At 53.0% G+C, this 17,567-nt stretch overlaps 1 protein-coding gene across 2 annotated transcripts in view; it reads right to left on the minus strand.

Moving 5' to 3' along the window:
- KANK3 (KN motif and ankyrin repeat domains 3) overlaps nucleotides 1-17,567 on the minus strand; it is a 30,752-nt gene that overhangs the window by 3,876 nt on the left and 9,309 nt on the right. The window contains exons 1-7 of one of the 2 annotated variants that reach the window (XM_087893118.1): nucleotides 11,313-11,703; nucleotides 7,254-7,342; nucleotides 4,128-5,912; nucleotides 3,199-3,301; nucleotides 2,421-2,696; nucleotides 1,389-1,479; nucleotides 819-1,038 (exon numbers count right to left, since the gene is read on the minus strand). In XM_087893118.1, coding sequence (XP_087749244.1) covers nucleotides 819-1,038; nucleotides 1,389-1,479; nucleotides 2,421-2,696; nucleotides 3,199-3,301; nucleotides 4,128-5,912; nucleotides 7,254-7,290 — 2,512 coding nt within the window. In that variant the 5' untranslated portion in view covers nucleotides 7,291-7,342; nucleotides 11,313-11,703. Of the gene's footprint in view, nucleotides 1-818; nucleotides 1,039-1,388; nucleotides 1,480-2,420; nucleotides 2,697-3,198; nucleotides 3,302-4,127; nucleotides 5,913-7,253; nucleotides 7,343-11,312; nucleotides 11,704-17,567 lie in introns of those variants that run through there. The other variant, XM_034425883.3, reaches the window with a different exon arrangement.

The raw sequence follows: 17,567 nt of genomic DNA on the forward strand, positions 1-17,567 counted from the left end.
GGAGAGACTGGCTCAAAAACAGGAACTGTCAGAGGGACCTCGGAGTCCTAGTGGACGATCCCTTAAACACGAGCCAGGCGTGTGCAGCAGTGGCAGCAGCCAAAAAAGCCAAGACAATCCTGGCTTTTGTATAAATACAGGCATAGAATCAAAATCTCATGAAGTATTAATAATGCTTTATAAACCTTTAGTAACGCCACACCTGGAATACCTGCGTCCAGTTTTGGTCACCGTTAATATAAAAAAGCGGTTGGGACTTTGGGGGAAAAAAAGTGCAAAGAAGAGCAATTGAGATGATTAAACGCCTGGAGACTAAGACGTAGGAAGAAGGGCTGCAGGATTTGAGTTTGGCCAGTCTAGAGAAAAGGAGGACTAGAGGGGAAGATAGCTGTATTCCGGTATTTGAGGGGCTGCCCCAAAGAAGGGGGGGGGTGTCAACTTATTTTCCAAAGCCCCTGAGGGCAGGACAAGAAGCAACAGATGGAAACTAATCATAAGGACAGAAACAACGTAGAACTGAGGAGAAATTTCCTTACAGTGAGAAAAATTAGCCGGTGGAACAACTTGCCTCCAGAAGTTGTGAGTGTTCCATCGCTGGAGGTTTTTAAGAAGAGACTGAACAGCCACTTCTCTGAAATGCTAGAGGGTTTCCTGCTTGGGCAGGGGGCTGGACTAGAAGATCTCCAGGGTCCCTTTCCGCTCTTCCATTCCAGGGGCCCGTTGGAAGTGTGGGGGAGCCTTTAGAGAACCACCTGCCTCACTTATAGGGCAGATTTGAGAAAGGGGGGGACCTGTGTGGGGTGGGGTGGGGGGGTCACCTGTGTCGAGGAGGAGCCGGACGATGTCGAAGTTGGAGTGGGAGACGCTGTAGTGGAGCGCCATGTTGCCGTTGCCGTCGGAGAGGTTGATGACGTGGGCCAGGAGTGCCGGGGAGAGCTCGCCCAAGGCCTGCAGGTATTTGGCCACCTTGCTGGCCCGGGAGGTCTTCTGGCTGGACACCCGGAACCATTCCCGCAGGATCAGGCTGCTGCTGGACAGCTGGGGGGGGGCAAGCGGAGCAGAGGTCAAAGTGCGCCCCTCGGCTCCCCCGCCTCGCAGGAGGTTTCCGCTTCTGGGGCTCCTTTTGCGCTCAGAGACGGGGAGGAAACCTCGTGACTCCTGCAAGCCTGTGTTGGCCAGTTTGGAGGGGCAAAGCAGCTCTGGGATGGCCAACACGAATGGCCCCCCAAAAGCAGGGAAGCGGATGAATTAATTCGGGCTATTTGTGCAAGGATGTGGTGTCCCGCCGGGCGCAGTGCGGCTTCTGCCAGACAGGGAGTCCAGACTCTCTTGTTTGCCAGCTCTTCCGCCTCCCCCAACCCCAAGGGCCGGCTCCTGCGGCTACTCACCAGCTCTTTGCTCTTTGGGGCCCCTCTGCCGTGGCCCAGATGGGCCCTCACCACCAGGCAGGCCTCTCTCATCCACGGGCTCAGCTCAAACCTGCCGGGGAGGCCGATTGGGGTCAGCCGGCTGAGTGACCCTTTGGGGGACACAACGCATCCAGCACGGATGGCAGCCGGTGCAAGAAAACTGACCGGAACCTCCAGATGGACTCGCAAAACCAGTAGTGGCCATTTCCAGCTTAATGGTTCCGATATGGACCCCTCTGCCAAATCTTAGAACCCCCCTGAAAGCCTCTTTTTTTTGGGGGGGGGAAACAGAGGGGGCCTCCCCTCATTTCTGATCTCCCAAAAGCCAGGGTCTTCCTCTTCTACTTTTGAGGGATGCTAAGGTTTGTGATTGGCTGGTGTGGTGTCTTCTCTGGATTTTAATTCCGGTTATTTTAGATTTTAAAGTTTCTCCAGATTTTAATTTTAGTTCAAGTTGTTTTAGATTTTAAAGTTTCTCCAGATTTTAGTTCAAGTTATTTTAGATTTTAAAGTTTCTCCAGATTCTAGCTCAGATTCCTGGAGATCCACAGCAGGGCCGTTTTTCCAGACAGTCCTTCAGGGGTTGGAAGCGATTTTTCTAACCTCCAGTCCAATATTTTTCCCTCTTGCGCAGGGGGGGAGTTCAACTCCCAGAATTCCCCCGCCAGCTGGCTGTGGCATGAAGCATCGCAGCCAAGCGCAGCTTGATTTAGGGAAGAGGGGACATACGTGCCCCCTGGGCTGCTTATATGATTCCAGCCTCAGTGGCATCCCTTGCAGTTGGATGTACCCATTTTACAGAAGAGAGGAACTGAGGCTGGAAGAAGAACACGCCTGGAGTTGGTGAGGGTGGGAAAATCCAGACCTTCCCCTGCTAGGAAGGTCCAGAAGACGTCTTAGAATCTTAGAATGACAAAGAGTTGGAAGGGACCTTGGAGGTCTTCTAGTCCAGCCCCCTGCTTAGGCCGGAAACCGCATGGTTTGAGGGTCTGGGGTCCTTCACGCTCTTACCTCTCTTTGACTTTGGGAGTTGCTCCTCCATGTCCGGCAGCATCTTCAGGATCAGGGCCCAGCCTTGGGTGGCCTGGGGCTGCCTCTGTGCCCGGGCTCCCTTCCTCATCCTCGCTGCTGTCGCTGACATCCAGGCTGGCAGCAGCCTCATCCTCCTCCAAGTCACCAACTGTCTCACTGAAGGAGCTGTGGGGAGATCCCTCTCCTGGGGACCCCTCCTCCTCCTCCTCCTCCTCTTCTTCCTCCTCCTCCTCCTCACTAGAGGTGCTCTCATACCTGCCATGAGAGAGGGCGTCAGAGGAGGGCTGGGGTCCCAGGACCCTTGGATACCTGCCATGGCCCCAGGTGTGACCCCAGGCTCACAGCTGCCTTCCCGACCCCTCTGCAATCTTATCAAGACCCCCAACAGAGTCCCTCAATCAAGGCAGGGAAGCCAAAGCCCCCCTCTTGCCAGCTGGTCCTGAACAGGGCAGGGGTCTCTTCCTAGGCCTCTCTGGTACCTCCCACTCCCCTCCGAAGGACCCAAGCATGTATTCCGGATGAGGGTTCTGCAAGTGCTGGCGTTTGGGGGTAGACTGCCTCTGGTCATGGAGGCTAGATCCAAAAGGATAGGAAGCCCCTGTGGCTGAGACCAAGCTGCCAAGGAGTTGGGGGCAACATTGAGCAAGGGGACCATCAGCCACATCCTCCCTCTCCCCTCCCCCCAGGCTGTGTGGGGCCCTGCGATCGGTCCACCCCTCGGCTTTTTCTCCCACCAAAGGAAAGGAGAGGTCCGTACTCGCCATTCAGGAGGCCCACAAACTGGAGGGTCTTCTTCCCGCTGCCCCCCAACTCTGCTTTGGCCGGGCTGTCCAGCCGCTTCATTATGGACTTCAGAGCACCTGCAGAGGAAGGGGAGGGGCGGGGGAGGGGAGGATGGGGGAGGAGAGGACCCCTCATCACAATGATGTTATTACTAGATGGATACCCTGCCTTTACGGATACCGTGTTTCCCCGAAAATAAGACCGGGTCTTGTATTAATTTTTGCTCCAAAAGACACATTAGGTCTTATTTCCAGGTGGGTCTTATTTTGGGGGAAATACAGTAATAAAGGCATCCATCTGGCTGATGATCTTAACTGGGTTTTATTTTTGGAGTAGAGCTTATATTATGAGCATCCTGAATTTTTTTTTTTTTTTTTAAAATTTGATTTATATGCCGCCCTTCTCCGGAGACTCAGGGCGGCTTACAGTGCGTTAAGCAATAGCCTTCATCCTTTTGTATATTTATACAAAGTCAGCTTATTGCCCCCACAAACTGGATCCTCATTTAACCTACCTTAGAAAGGATGGAAGGCTGAGTCAACCTTGAGCCTGGTAAGATTCGAACCTGCAGAAATTGCAGGCAGCTGTGTTAATAACAGGGTGCATTAAACCACTGTACTACCAAGGCCCAAAATCATGCTAGGTCTTATTTTTGGGGAAACACATTACTCCTTGAATTACGACTGCAGCTGGGGCCTGATATGTGTGTGTGTGCGTGTGGTTTGGGGGTCTCTGTGTGGTGAGAAAAGCTGCTCTACATTTTTAGGGGCAGCAAATGTAGAGAAGTCATTTCAAGCTGCATTGTGAAGGTGTGTCTTAAGGGGGCCTCGACTGACATAGGGCAGGAGTGAGTGGGGGGCTTCAGCTTGGACCTTGTGTGCTGCACATGACGGTTGCACTCACCAGAGCCCGAGACCCCCTCTGCCCCGTTTGGCTCATGGCTGCCCTTGTCGCCCAAAGGTCGGCCAGCATCCGCTTCACCCTCTGTGGTCTGCAAAGCCAGCTGGACCGGCGTCCCTTCCTTGTCACTTGTGGGCTGCCTCGCATCTTCTGAGCTGGACCCCTCCCCAGCCGTGCCGTGATCAGGTGTTGCCGCTGTGGATTCGAGGTGCCCTGTCTGGCCCTCTTGCTCCGTCCCCAGGGGGATCGGTGACGTTTTCTGTTGTGAGTCCTTGGCAGGCTTTGCTTCTGCATTTGATCCTCCTTGCAAGTTGCAACCGACTCCTACATGGGACACTTGCAGGAAACTCTGGACGCCGGCCTCCACTGTTTCGATGTGGCTGCCCACAGCCTGGCACCGGGTGGGCGTCACAGCCTCCACGCAGGCTTCAGCCATCTCCGGACAGGCCAAGGTCGCTTGGCTGACCAGGCTGCCTGGCCTGCGGGAGCAAACCTCCACCCTCAACTCCTCCAGTTCCTCGGTGGCCTCCTTGAGGTGCCCCTCCAGCATGGCGATGACGGCCTGTTGATGCTGGACTCTCTGCTGCACCAGCTGCATCTCCTCCTCTGCGGCCGACGAAACCCCAAGGAAGGACTCCATCACCCACACCTCTGCGTCGCACGTCTCCGTCTCGCATCCAATGGCCACTTCCTGGCACGGTCTTTGGCTCCGGTAGTAGCAAACGACTTCACTCATGTCCACCTCCTCTCCGACTCCGATGGACCTCTGACCGGGCTGCTCTGCTCTTGAGGGCCGGACCCCTCCTCTGCTCTTCCCAGCCCTCTCCGGACCGGTCAGCCTCTCGGTCAGTTTCTTCAGCTCTGCAATCTTACTTGTCCTCCCTTTGGTCGTCTCTCCCTCACTCTCAGGCTGGGGCCCTCCTGTGTCCAGACAAGCAGCCCCATCTTTGAGGGCTTGTCTTGGGGGAAAGCGGAAGACCCCCGACTCCTCAGTTTCGGCCTCCCCCTTCTCCCCCAAGCCAGCCACCAGTTGCTCCTTCTCCTGCTTCAGCTGGCAGATCTGCTCCTCCAGGAGAGGGATCAACTTCACTTGCTCCTCCAGCTCCTTCAGCTGTTTGAGAGCAGCGGCCATCTGCTCTCGGACGTGATGGAGGTGTGCGGGGCTCACTGCCGGAACCGGGGTGCTCCTTCCTGAATTAGGGGGGCTTGTCTTCATGGGCTCAGCCTGGCCATCCCCAGATAGAGAGGACGCAGAGTTGGGGGGACACGTGTTGTTTTTGGAAGGGTCCGTCCTCTTTGGCACTGCAGGCCCTCCACCGGTCAGCAAACTCAGCTGTGCCTCCTCCAGCCTCCTGCTGGTCTCCAGCAAGGTGTTCTCCACCTGGTTGCCTCTCCCCACTGAATCGGGAGACGCTGGAGGGAGACGCTGGGCGGCGGGCGCAGGAGACGTCGGGAAGGAGCCGTCTTTGCCGGCGAGGTCCTTGGCTTCGTAGGAAGCAGTTCGGGGCCGTGTGGGGAAGGCGGGCTTCCCGTCCTCACTGGTGGTGGAGGAAAGGGACTCGGTGGAGGCCCAGCCCCCCATTTGGCTGCGGGGGAAGCTCTGGGCTTGCTTGGACCCCTTCGCTTTGCGATGGAGGGGCAGCTTCCGGAGGGTCTGGCCTCTCTCGATGTCGTCCACATACTTGAGGAAGTCTAGATCCAGCAGGAAGCCGTAGGGGGTTTCCACCGAGTAAGGCATCTTCTCCCTGCCCTGCTCCTGATCCGGGTACAAGAAAGGACGAGCCACACCTGGAAGCCAAACAGAGACAGCGTGAATGCTTGGCGGGGGGGTACCTGTGTATTGTTCTTGGGGAAATGACCCCTGTCCTGGGAGGACTTCACCCCCTTCAAAAAGAGACTAAGCCATTTAACTGAAACGGTATAGGGTCTTGAGCGAGGGGTTGGACTAGAAGACCTCCAAGGTCCCTTCCAACTTTGTTATTCTGTGTTCTTTGCTCCCTTCCCTCGAGTTACAGCTCCTTTGCACGGTGGCAGATAGGACAGCGCTCCAGAGGGTCAACGTCATTGCCCAGAGGATCATGGGTTGCCCTCTCCCCACTTTGGAGGAGCTTTATAGCTCCCGTGGCCTTAAGAAAGTTCAAAACATCCTTAAAGATCCATCTCATCCTGGGCGCCTTTTTTTTTTTTTTTGAACTGTTACCATCTGGCAGCCGGTACATGGCAATAAAAACAAGGACAAAAAGGCTGTAAAACAGCTTCTATCCCAGAGCAGTAACTATATTGAACTCTACTGTAGAGTGCAATATTAATGCAGTATCAGGGGTTTTCAATTTAATTGTATAGAATGTGAAGGATGTGTGTTTGTGTTTTATTTTTATAGTTCCCTTATGTATAATGTACCCTGAAGATGGCATTTAATTTCGTTGTACAAGGTGCAATGACAATAAAGTAAACTTAAACCTTTGGGGAGTTTCTGGAGCACCTCCCAGGTCACCTGGGTTCAGAAGTGCAAAAAACCCCACAGGGACCCCAAGCACTGACCCAGACTGATTGATTTGATTGATTGATTGATTGATTGATTCCTTCCTTCCTTCCTCTCCCTCCTTCCTTTCCTCCCTCCATCCCTCCCTCCTTCCTTCCTTCCCTCCTTTTTTCTTCCCTCCCCCTCCCTCCCTCCCTCCCCCTCTCTCTTTCCACTCATCTCCCAAAGACTTTCCCACATACCATTTCGGAGAAAGAGCCCAAGGGATGGGTTGAACTTCCCTGCCCCCTGGCTGGGCCTGGCAGGTGATCGCACAACCCCTCCCTGCCCTTGACAGGCCACCACCGGCCCCTGGCCTGCCTGGCAGAAACCTCTCCAGGAGAGGGCCATCGAGGAGCAGCCCTTCTCAGGGACATGACTGGGGCCAGGAAGGCCAAAGTCCGGCCCTCGGCTGCTGTCCACCTGCCCATTCCCCTTCCTGTTGGCCGAGCCCAGACAAAACAGCGGGCAAAGCCCCCCCCCTTTTGCAGGACAGGCCCCTCCAAGGACTGCCCCGCTCCATTGTTCCCAGATTCCCAGTTTTGGGGGCAGCCGTTAATTTTTCACTTTTGAAACCTCCATCTTCACCATCTGTTCTTCCTCGTTACCTGTAGAGCCCTGGTCAAGGTGTGGCACCCGGGCCATTCCTGCTTCCGGGGTCCCCCAAAGCCCAGCTCTCCCCAAGGGTGGGGTCCACCTGCAGAGAAAGAACACCGGAGTTGAAAAATCGGGTTGGTCGTGTGATAACCTGCTTAACGACCGGCATGGTTTATGACCGTAAATCTGGGCTGAATGACGGGGGTAAGTCGAGGGCCGCCTGCATTGATTCTTTGGGTCCCAGCATCAGAGATCCGAAAATGAGGAACTGCGGTTGATCAGCGGCTGAATGTGAATCATCATCAGCCCCACCGATGAGGAGGAGACCAAGACCAGTTTGAATAGCAGAATGACAGAGCTGGAAGGGGTCTCAGAGGTCTTCTAGTCCAACCCCTCCTCAGGGAGGGCACCCCATCCCATTCCTGACAACCGGCTGTCCAATCTCTTCTTAAAAATCTCCAGTGTTGGAGCCTCTAAGGCAAGAGCTGTGATGGGGCAAAGGGAGGCGGCCCAGCCTTCCGTCAGGGGACTTGGATTAGGAGCCTTGCACTGAGCAGGGGGTTGGGCTGGATGGCCTCAAGGCCCCCCCTTTTCTGCTTTCTCAGCAGAAAAGGACTATCTGTGGAAAGGCGGGGGAGGGGAAGTGGCCAAGGTGGATTTAACAAGCCTCAGCAAGGACTTTGGGCCACAAGGGCCCCCCTGATATTTATTCATACGTCTTTGCAAAATGTTATTGGTTGTGTGGGGTAACTCTAAGCGGCTTACAATCTTGTAAGTGACTTTATGTTAATTATATGTCATTGATATATATGATATAGGGTGACATGATACTATACGATACATTATATTCTATTAATATTCTATTATATTTTATTATTAATATATTACATTACATTCTATTTATTACATTATTATATTTATTAAATTATATTTATATTATATTAGTATATTACACACTACACTACATTGCATTATTAAGAATTACCTAGTGGCGATCAAAGCAGCAAAGTGTAATTATTTTGCTGCTCTTATTGCGTCATCAGATAATCGCCTGGCCGCCCTGTTTAGGGTGACCCACTCCCTGCTCCACCAGGGAGCATGGAGGACCCCTTGGAAGGAAGAGCCGAGGATTTTGTTCAGTGTCTGTATGACAAAATCACTCAGATTTGGGAAGATCTGGACTCTGACTGGGTAGATCCAGCGGGGATGACAAGGCAGGTCCTGAGAATGTTATCTGGGATGAGTTTGATCCTGTGACCCCAGATGACGTGGACAGGATTCTGGGTAGACTGAACGCGACCACATGTTTGTTGGAGCCGTCCTGGTTAGTGCTGGCTTCTCGGGAGGTGACGCGAGGCTGGCTCCAGGGGATTATAAATGCTTCGCTGGGTGAGGGTGACTTTCCCGCCACCTTGAAAGAGGCGGTGGTGAGGCCTCTCCTCAAGAAGCCATCCCTGGACCCGGCTGTATTGGCTAATTATCGTCCGGTCTCCAACCTTCGTTTTGTGGCAAAGGTTGTTGAGAGTGTGGTTGCGCGACAGCTCCCCCAGCACCTGGATGAAACGAGCCCAACTGGATCCGTTCCAGTAGGGCTTCAGGCCTGGGTACAGCACAGAAACGGCATTGGTCGCGTTGGCTGATGATCTCTGGAGGGCTCGGGACAGGGGTTGCTCCTCTGTCCTGGTCCTATTAGATCTCTCAGCGGCTTTTGATACCGTCAACCATGGTATCATGCTGCACCGGCTGGAAGAGTTAGGAATAGGGGGCACCGTGCTTCGGTGGTTCTCCTCCTTCCTCTCTGACCGTTCGCAGTCTGTGTTGGCAGGGGGGCAGAGGTCGACCCCGAGGCCCCTCATATGTGGGGTGCCACAAGGGTCGGTCCTCTCACCCCTTTTGTTCAACATTTATGTGAAGCCGCTGGGCGAGATCATCCGTGGTTTCAGGGTGAAGTACCACCAGTACCATGATGATACTCAGCTGTGCATCTCCACCCAGGACCACCCCAATGATGCCCTTGAAGTGATGTCCTGGTGCCTGGAGGCCGTGCGGATCTGGATGGGGAAACAGGCTCAGGCTCAACCCATCCAAGACCGAGTGGCTGTGGTTTCCAACATCCCAATATAGTCAGTTGGTGCCATCACTGACTATTGGGGGCGAATCACTGGCCCCCACGGAGAGGGCTCACAACTTGGGCATCCTCCTGGATTCATGGCTGTCTTTAGAAGAGCATTTGACGGCCGTGACCGGGAGGATTTTTCATCAGGTTCGCCTGATTCGCCAGTTGCGTCCCTTTCTGGATCGGGACTCCTTACGCACAGTCACTCATGCCCTCGTCACTTCCCGCCTGGACTACTGCAATGCTCTCTACATGGGGCTCCCCTTGAGGAGCACCCGGAGGCTCCAGCTGGTGCAGAGTGCGGCCGCGCAGGTGGTTATGGGAGCGACATGACGTTCCCACGTAACACCCCTCCTGTGCGAGCTGCACTGGCTCCCAGTGGTCTTCTGGGTGCGATTCAAGATGTTGGTTACCACCTTTAGAGCACTCCATGGTTTAGGAACTGGTTATCTACGGGACCGCCTACTACCACCAGTAGCCTCCCACTGGCCGGTACGCTCCCATAGAGAGGGGCTCCTCCGGGTGCCGTTGGCCAAACAATGTCAACTGGCGGCCCCCAGGGGGAGAGCCTTCTCTGTGGGGGCACCCACTATCTGGAACGAGCTCCCCCCGGAGATACGGAGGATCCCGGATCTGCGCACCTTCCGTCGCGCTCTCAAGACTTTTTTATTCCATCAGGTTGGCCTGGCCTAATATTTTCCCTTTCCTGCCTTTTTAAAACGCAAATTTTAATTTGTTCTTAATTTATTGGAGTGTTTTAAATCTGTCTTCAGCCAAATTGTTTAATTCAGTTTTAAATTTTGTATTATGTGTCTTTATCCTGTGGCTGTTCACCGCCCTGAGTCCTAGGCGGTATACAAATCAAATAAACTATAACTATAAACTATTATATTACTATTAATAGAGAAGAGTTCGTTGCTGCCGCGGTGCTCAGGAGGGGAAGCCACAGCAGCTGCAGATGTGCAGAGGGAGCTGCCCGGTGAAACAGCTGGGAGGGGGAGGGGGCAGAGCTGAGCAGGTCAAGGCGAGGAGCCCGCGGATTCCCCACGGGATGACCAGGCGACGCCCCAGAAGAAGCGGCCGGAGGAAGGCGGTCCCCCGCGCCCCCTGCGGCCTTGGAAGGAGCCCGCACAAAGGCAGGAGACGGCCGAGGACCTGCCAAGTGCTCCAAAGGCGACCCACGCCCGGAGCCCCCCCCCTCCTCCTCCTCTCCACGGCGGGACCCAGGGAAGCGCTTCCAAATTTGGGCCAGTCCGCAGCTGTGAGTCACGCAATCCTCGCGCACACAACGGAGGAGGCGGAGGCGGGGGGGGGGAGGAGGAGGGGACCCCGCGAGGCTCCGGGGACGGTCCATCGGCCCCGCCACAAACCTCGCCCGGAAAGCGAGAGTTGGCTCGGCATCCGGAGCGCTCCCCTCCAAGGACCCCCCCTCACCCCCCCACCGCTCCAAGAGAAACTTGGGGGGGGGTCCTGGTTGGTTCCGCGGCTGTCCGGGCCTTGGCTGGCTGCCAGACGGCCCCTCCCTCTAGCCTCCCCGACCCCCCGACCGCAGGCCAGCTTTGGACTTGGGGTCCGGGGCTCCCCGCGAGCAACTCGGCTTCTCCTGCCTGTCTCCGAGAGTCCCGAAGGCAGGACTGACCCCCACGCGGACCCTTCCTCCGCTTTCCCAGGTGCCGACAGGTGTCCTGAGGACTAGCAACTTGGCTTGTCCTTTGAGACCCTCTAGACAGGTGGGAAGTGCCGGCTCTCCTTGGGGACCCGGGCAAAGACCCTCCGCCCGGACGCTCTTTTCTGCCTGCCTCCGCCCCCCGCGTTCCTCGCAGCCTCTCCAGCGCCCCTTCGCCTTTCCCCGAGCATGTGCAGAGTGCCTCGGGCTGGGCGGGGGGGGGCAATCGGGCTGCGCCTGAGCCCTGCCCACCTTGCCCGTCCGTCCCCCCCGCCCCCCCCGACTTGCCTGCGCGCTCCGTGCCCGCGCCGGGCTCCCCTCCGGAGGGCGGCGGGCGGCGGGCTCCCTTCGGCCGGCGCCCAGCGAGCAGGTCCGGCTGCGGGCGGGCGGGCGCGCCCCTTCCCTTCTGGCGGGGGCCGCGGCGTGAGTCAGTGGCGAGGGCTGCGCTCCAGCGCTTTCCAAGCGGAGCCGCGCCGCTTCCCATCTGGAGCTGGCCCGGGGCGGGCGGGGGAGGGAGGGAGCCTCGGATCGGGGAGTGGTCCGCCTTTCGCCCTCCCCTGCCCGGGGCAGAGACCGCCGCGGAGGGGCTGGGGGTGGGGGAACCCCGCGCTTCTCTTCCCGCTCCCTCGGGGCTCCCCGCTCCCCCTGCCGAGCCCCGCGTGGCCCCTCTGGGTGGGCTGAGTCTGCAAGGGACGCGCGGGGAGGGGAGGGGTCGTGTGTGTCCCTGGAGTCCCGCCGGCCCTAGTGGGCTGAGGGCTTCTCCCCCTGGGCTTGGGGGGCTTTCTGGCTTCAACTGGGGAGAAACATCCCGGTTAGAGGTTGCTTGTTCCGAACTGATCCTGGCCCAGAGAGAAGCGACCTGGAATTGAGGAGAAAGTTCCTGAAAGGGAGGACAATTAACCAGTGGAACAACTTGCCACCAGAGGTTGTGGGGGCTCCATCACTGGAGGTTTTTAAGAAGAGACTGGACGGCCACATGCCAGGAATGCTCTAGGGGGTCTCCTGCTTGAGCAGGGGGCTGGACTAGAAGACCTCCAAGGTCCCTTCCAGCTCTGTTCTGATTCAGAAAACACTGACTAGATCTGCCAAATGGGAAGACGCCTGCTGAGAAATCCCTTGAATCTGGCTAAAGAGGAGTGGGTGTGGAGCCTTCTTGGAAGGGCTGAAAGGACCGTATTGTAGCCTGGAGACAGATGATGTCATCAGCAGTTCCAAGGAGGCTCCACCCCCATTTGCACCACTCAGGTGACCCTGAGGACACACAGAAACCTCCAAGTGGCCTCAAGGACCCTCCAAAAGGATGCAAAGGACCAGCTTTGTCTGCAAGGAGTATCAATCCTTCCCTTTCCCACCATCCAGTCAGAGCGGAAGAAGCTTCTTGGACGAGAAGCGAAACGTCCTCAAAGAAAAACCAGAAAGTCCAGGTGCCTCTTGAAAACAGCACTTTTGGGTCCCAGGGACAAGACTGTGGAAATCATAGTTTGAAGAGCCGCCAGGGAAAAGCTTTGCAAGTCTCAAAACAAGGAGGCATTTCTAGAAGGTGGGAGGCCTTCAGTCTGGAGACAGGAAGTTTTCAGAAAGAAGGTTGGGTGACCATTTGCTAAGATAGTCCAGAATTCCTGGCCGGGGCAGGGGGTTGGTCTAGAAGACCTCCCAGACCCCTTCCACCCTCTTTATCTTGTAAACTTGCAATAGGGATTTAAATACTTCTAACTGGCTGCGGTTGGAAATAGCACAGTAGGCTAGCCCAGGGGTCTCCAACCTTGGCAACTTTAAGCCTGGCAGATTTCAACTCCCAGAATTCCCCAGCCAGCAAGCTGGCTGGGGAATTCTGGGAGTTGAAATCTGCCAGGCTTAAAGTTGCCAAGGTTGGAGACCCCTGGATTAGATTAATTTTTCTCTGACCTAGAAATAATCAGTAAAAGAAATTAACACAAAACGGAGTATTTCACGCTTCTGGATAACATTTGCTTTTTGTTTAGCTGTTTGAAAAGTTGTTTTTAAAAGCAAACCATAAACTTTCTAAGAAACATTCTGGTTGCAAGAAACTAGGTAAGAATGGCTTGTTCCTGTGCTAAAAGCCAGTGAAAAAAATTGACTAAATCATATTTCAAGCAAGAAGTGGAGAAAGATAAGGATGACTTTATATCTCTTTAAAAAAAAAAAAACCTTTCAGATTCACTACAGCAGGGGTCTTACAAATTTGGCAATTTTAAGAATGGTGAATGTCAACTCCCAGAATTCTCCAGCCAGCTAGTCCACAAGTCTTAAGGTTGCCAAAATTCCTATCGGGGGGGGGGGGGGGGGGAATTCTGGGAGTTGAAGTCCACAAGTCTTAAAGTTGCCAATATTCCTATCGGGGGGGGAATTCTGGGAGTTGAAGTCCACAAGTCTTAAAGTTCTGGAGACCCCTGCAGTACAGTTTTAAAAGTCCGCCTGCCCCAGTGCACAAGCCACCTTCGCAGGATTGCAGCCAAGAGCCCCGTGAGAACCTCAGGAAACCAATCAAAGCAGCAGGAAGCGACTGCAGGGCGTTGCCGGGTGAAGCTGCCCTCGGTGTGGCCTGAGCAAGCTTGACCTGGGTGGACCCTGGCCTGGCCACGTTTCTCCAATTAGGAAGGGTGGGAAAATTCGCAACAGAGATTGTGAAATGGGTTCAAGCAGGGAAGGGGGTTACGGGGAGAAGCCAATGTCCATCCCCCCGTCGCCGTGGGGATGCTCCGATTCAGCTTCTGAGCCAACAGAATGCAAACGGAGGCTAGATCACAGAATAACAGAGTTGGACGGGACCTTGGAGGTCATCCAGTCCAGCCCCCTGCTAAGTAGGAGACCCTATATTGTTCCAGGACAAATGGTTGTCCAATCTCTTCTTAAAAACCTCCAGTGTTGGAGCACCCACAACTTCTGGAGGCAAGGAGTTCCACTGATTAATTGTTCTAAATTTCTCCTTAGTTCGAGTTTGCTTCTTTCCTGGATAAATTTTCATCCATTGGCTCTTGTCTTTTTCTTTGGAGAATAGCTTGACCCCCTCTTCTCTATGACGGCCCCTCAAATATTGGAACCCTGCTATCATGTCACCCCTGGTCTTTCTTTTCATTAAACTAGATATATCTAATTTTGCAAACATTCTTCATATGTTTTAACCTCCAGCCTCCTAAATCAGGAATCTCCAACTTTGGCCACTTTAAGCCTGGAGGACTTCAACTCCCAGAATTCCCCAGCTGGGGAATTTTTTGTATTTTTTTTGTATTGAGACCAATATGTAACATGTAATACAGTAGTCCTCAACTTACGACCACAATGGAGCCCAAAATTTATGTGCTTAAATGAGAAATTTGTGAAGCGAATTTGCTCCATTTTACAACTGTCCTCACCTCGTTTGTTAAGTGAGTCACGGCAGTGCTTAAATTAGTAACCCGCGTTGTTAAAGGGAACCTGGGTTCCCCCATTGACTTGGCTCGTTGGAAGGTCATAAAAGGGGATCACATGACCCCGGGACACTGCAACTGCCATAAATGTGAGTCAGTTGGCAATCCCCTGAATACAAATCACATGACGGGGTGGGGGTGGGGGTGGGGAGGAATGCTACAAAGGTCGTAAGTCCCTTTTTTCAGTGCCGGCGTAACTTTGAACGGTCACTAAATGTGCTGTTGTAAGTCAAGGACTACCTGTAGGGTGACCCAATCCGGATGGCGTATTCTGTGTGGGGTCTTAGGCAGGTTTTAGAGAGATCCTGTACCCAGGAATCAGCTAGGAAGGGGTGAGAGTCGCCGTTTAATGCCTCCCCGGAGACACATTTTGGGACCCCCACATCAGATAAACGACTTCTAAAACTAAAATCCTACGGCATCTCCGGATCCCTCCATGCACAGATAGCTGCGTTTCTGTCAAACAGGCAACAAGTGGTCAAAATAGGGAACGCCTTATCTAACCCTGCACCCGTTAACAGGGGTGTCCTCCAAGGCAGCGTTTTAGGACCCACACTCTTTATACTTTAGATAAATGACCTTTGCAATCATATTATAATAAGCAACTGCGTCCTCTTGGCTGATGATGTCAAACTATTCAATGCCACCGACAAGGCTGTTACCCTACGAAAGGACCTCGGCTATGTGTCAGGATGGTCAAACAATTGGCAACCCCAAATCTCAACCAACAAATGCTCCGTCTTACACATTGGCAAAAAGAACCAGAACACTAAATACAAGCTGGATGGATACGACCTAACAGACGACCCTCATTCTGTCAAAGAGCCTGGATAGCTCAACAGTCTAAAAAGCCTGTTTACTTTTAGTATTACTGCAAGTTCGAATCTCGCCAAGGCTCAAGGTTGACTCAGCCTTCCATCCTTTCTAAGGTAGGTAAAATGAGGACCCAGTTTGTGGGGGCAATAAGCAGACTTCATATAAAATATACAAAAGAATGAAGGCTATTGCTTAACGCATTGTAAGCCACCCTGAGTCTCCGGAGAAGGGCGGCATATAAATCAAATTAAAAAAAAAAAAGACCTTGGAGTACTCATATCAAACGATCTAAGTGCCAAAGCCTACTGTAACAACATTGCCAAAAAGGCATTAAGAGTTGTAAACCTAATCTTGCGTAGCTTCTTCTCCGGTAATATCACACTACTAAGCAGAGCATACAAAACATTTGCTAGACCAATTCTCAAATACAGCTCATCTGATTGGAACCTGCACTGCATATCGGACATTAATACAATTGAGCGCATCCAGAAATATTTCACAATAAGAGTCCTCCACTCCTCTGCTCACAACAGAATTCCTTATGTCACCAGACTTGAAATTCTAGGTTTAGGAAACAGAACTACGCCGCCTTCGGTATGACCTCAGCATAGCACATAAAATTATCTACTACAATGTCCTACTAGCCAATGACTACTTCAACTTCAACCACAACAATACAGGGGCAAACAATAGATACAAACTTAAGATAAACCGCTCCAAACTTGACTGCAGAAAATATGACTTCAGCTCTTTAATATCTATATGAAGCTGCTGGGTGAGATCATTCGTGGTTTTGGGGTGAGGTATCACCAATATGTGGATGATACCCAGCTTTATATCTCCACCCTGGATCACCCTAGGGATGCCCTTTCTGTGATGTCCCGTTGCCTGGAGGCGGTGTGGGCTTGGATGGGTAGGAACAGACTCAGACTCAACCCATCCAAGACTGAGTGGCTGTGGATGCCGGCATCTCGGGATCTAGAGGTACCATCTTTAGTGATAGGAGGGGAGACTCTTACCCCCTCTGCTAGGGTTCGCAATCGGGGTGTCCTCCTGGATTCTCGGCTGTCCATGGATGACCATCTGACGGTCGTAGCCAGGGGGGCCTTCGCACAAGTACGTCTTGTGCGCCAGTTGTGCTCTTTCCTAGACCGAGATGCCCTCGCCACGGTCACCCACGCCCTTGTTACTTCTCGGTTGAATTACTGCAACGCCTTCTACATGGGGCTGCCCTTGGGATGCATCCGGAGGCTCCAGCTGGTCCAGAATGCGGCTGCACGGGTAGTTACGGGAGTTCCTTGTTACTCCCGTGCAACACCTCTCCTGCGCGAGCTGCACTGGCTGCCAATTGCTCTCTGGGTCCGTTTCAAGGTGGTGGTGCTCACCTATAAAGCCCTACATGGCTTAGGCCCGGGGTACTTGCAGGACCATCCTCTGTCTTCCTCCCACCATCCTGTGCGCTCCCACAGAGCGGGCCTCCTCAGGGTGGCGTCGGCCAAAGAATGTCGACTGGCGGCCCCCAGGGGGAGGGCGTTCTCTGTCGGAGCGCTGAACCTCTGGAATGATTTGCCCACCGAGCTCAGGATGGCCCCGGACCTCCTCTCCTTTCACCGCGAACTGAAGACGTGGCTCTTGTGTCAAATAACTTGATCTGCTAGGGGTTGCACAAACTGTAATAATTTTAAATATGGTTTTTAAGGGGTTTTTAACTTATTTTGTGATTTGTATTATTGATTGTTGTTGTAAGCCGTCCTGAGTCCTTCGGGAGAATAGCTAGGGTTGCCAGGTGTCCGCTATTTGAGTGGACAGTCCGCCTTTTTCACATTATGTTCACTATTTTTTTTCACAAAATAGTGGACATTTTTTTTTTATTCAAAAGCTTTATGATGAAATGGTACGTAATCTAAAGGTGTACAGTCTAAGAGAATAAGGATAGGAGAATCGTGTTTTGTCTTTTTTTTCATAAGTTAGAATGAGACAAAGATCGAAAATCCATTGAACTCGATTCTCCGAAAAAATTAATGATGAGATTAAAATAAAAATATATTATAAAATTATGTACAGTTCACATTTTTAAAATGTATTGTAGCTTGTGTTGACTGACCTAAAATGGCGTGTTAAAATGTTTGTAAGAAATATATAATTTAATTGTAATTTTTTTTTATTTTTTTACTACATAACCCCCCACCCCACCCCCCGCTTGTCCGCTATTTTTTGGAAGCAGACCTGGCAACCCTAAGAATAGCGGAATATAAATCGCAAAAATAAAATAAAATAAATAAATAAACAGAGTGGTCAA

Source organism: Pantherophis guttatus, chromosome 1 (assembly GCF_059756535.1).
Source record: "Pantherophis guttatus breed Tessera chromosome 1, ASM5975653v1, whole genome shotgun sequence".
NCBI classification, from domain to species: domain Eukaryota; kingdom Metazoa; phylum Chordata; class Lepidosauria; order Squamata; family Colubridae; genus Pantherophis; species Pantherophis guttatus.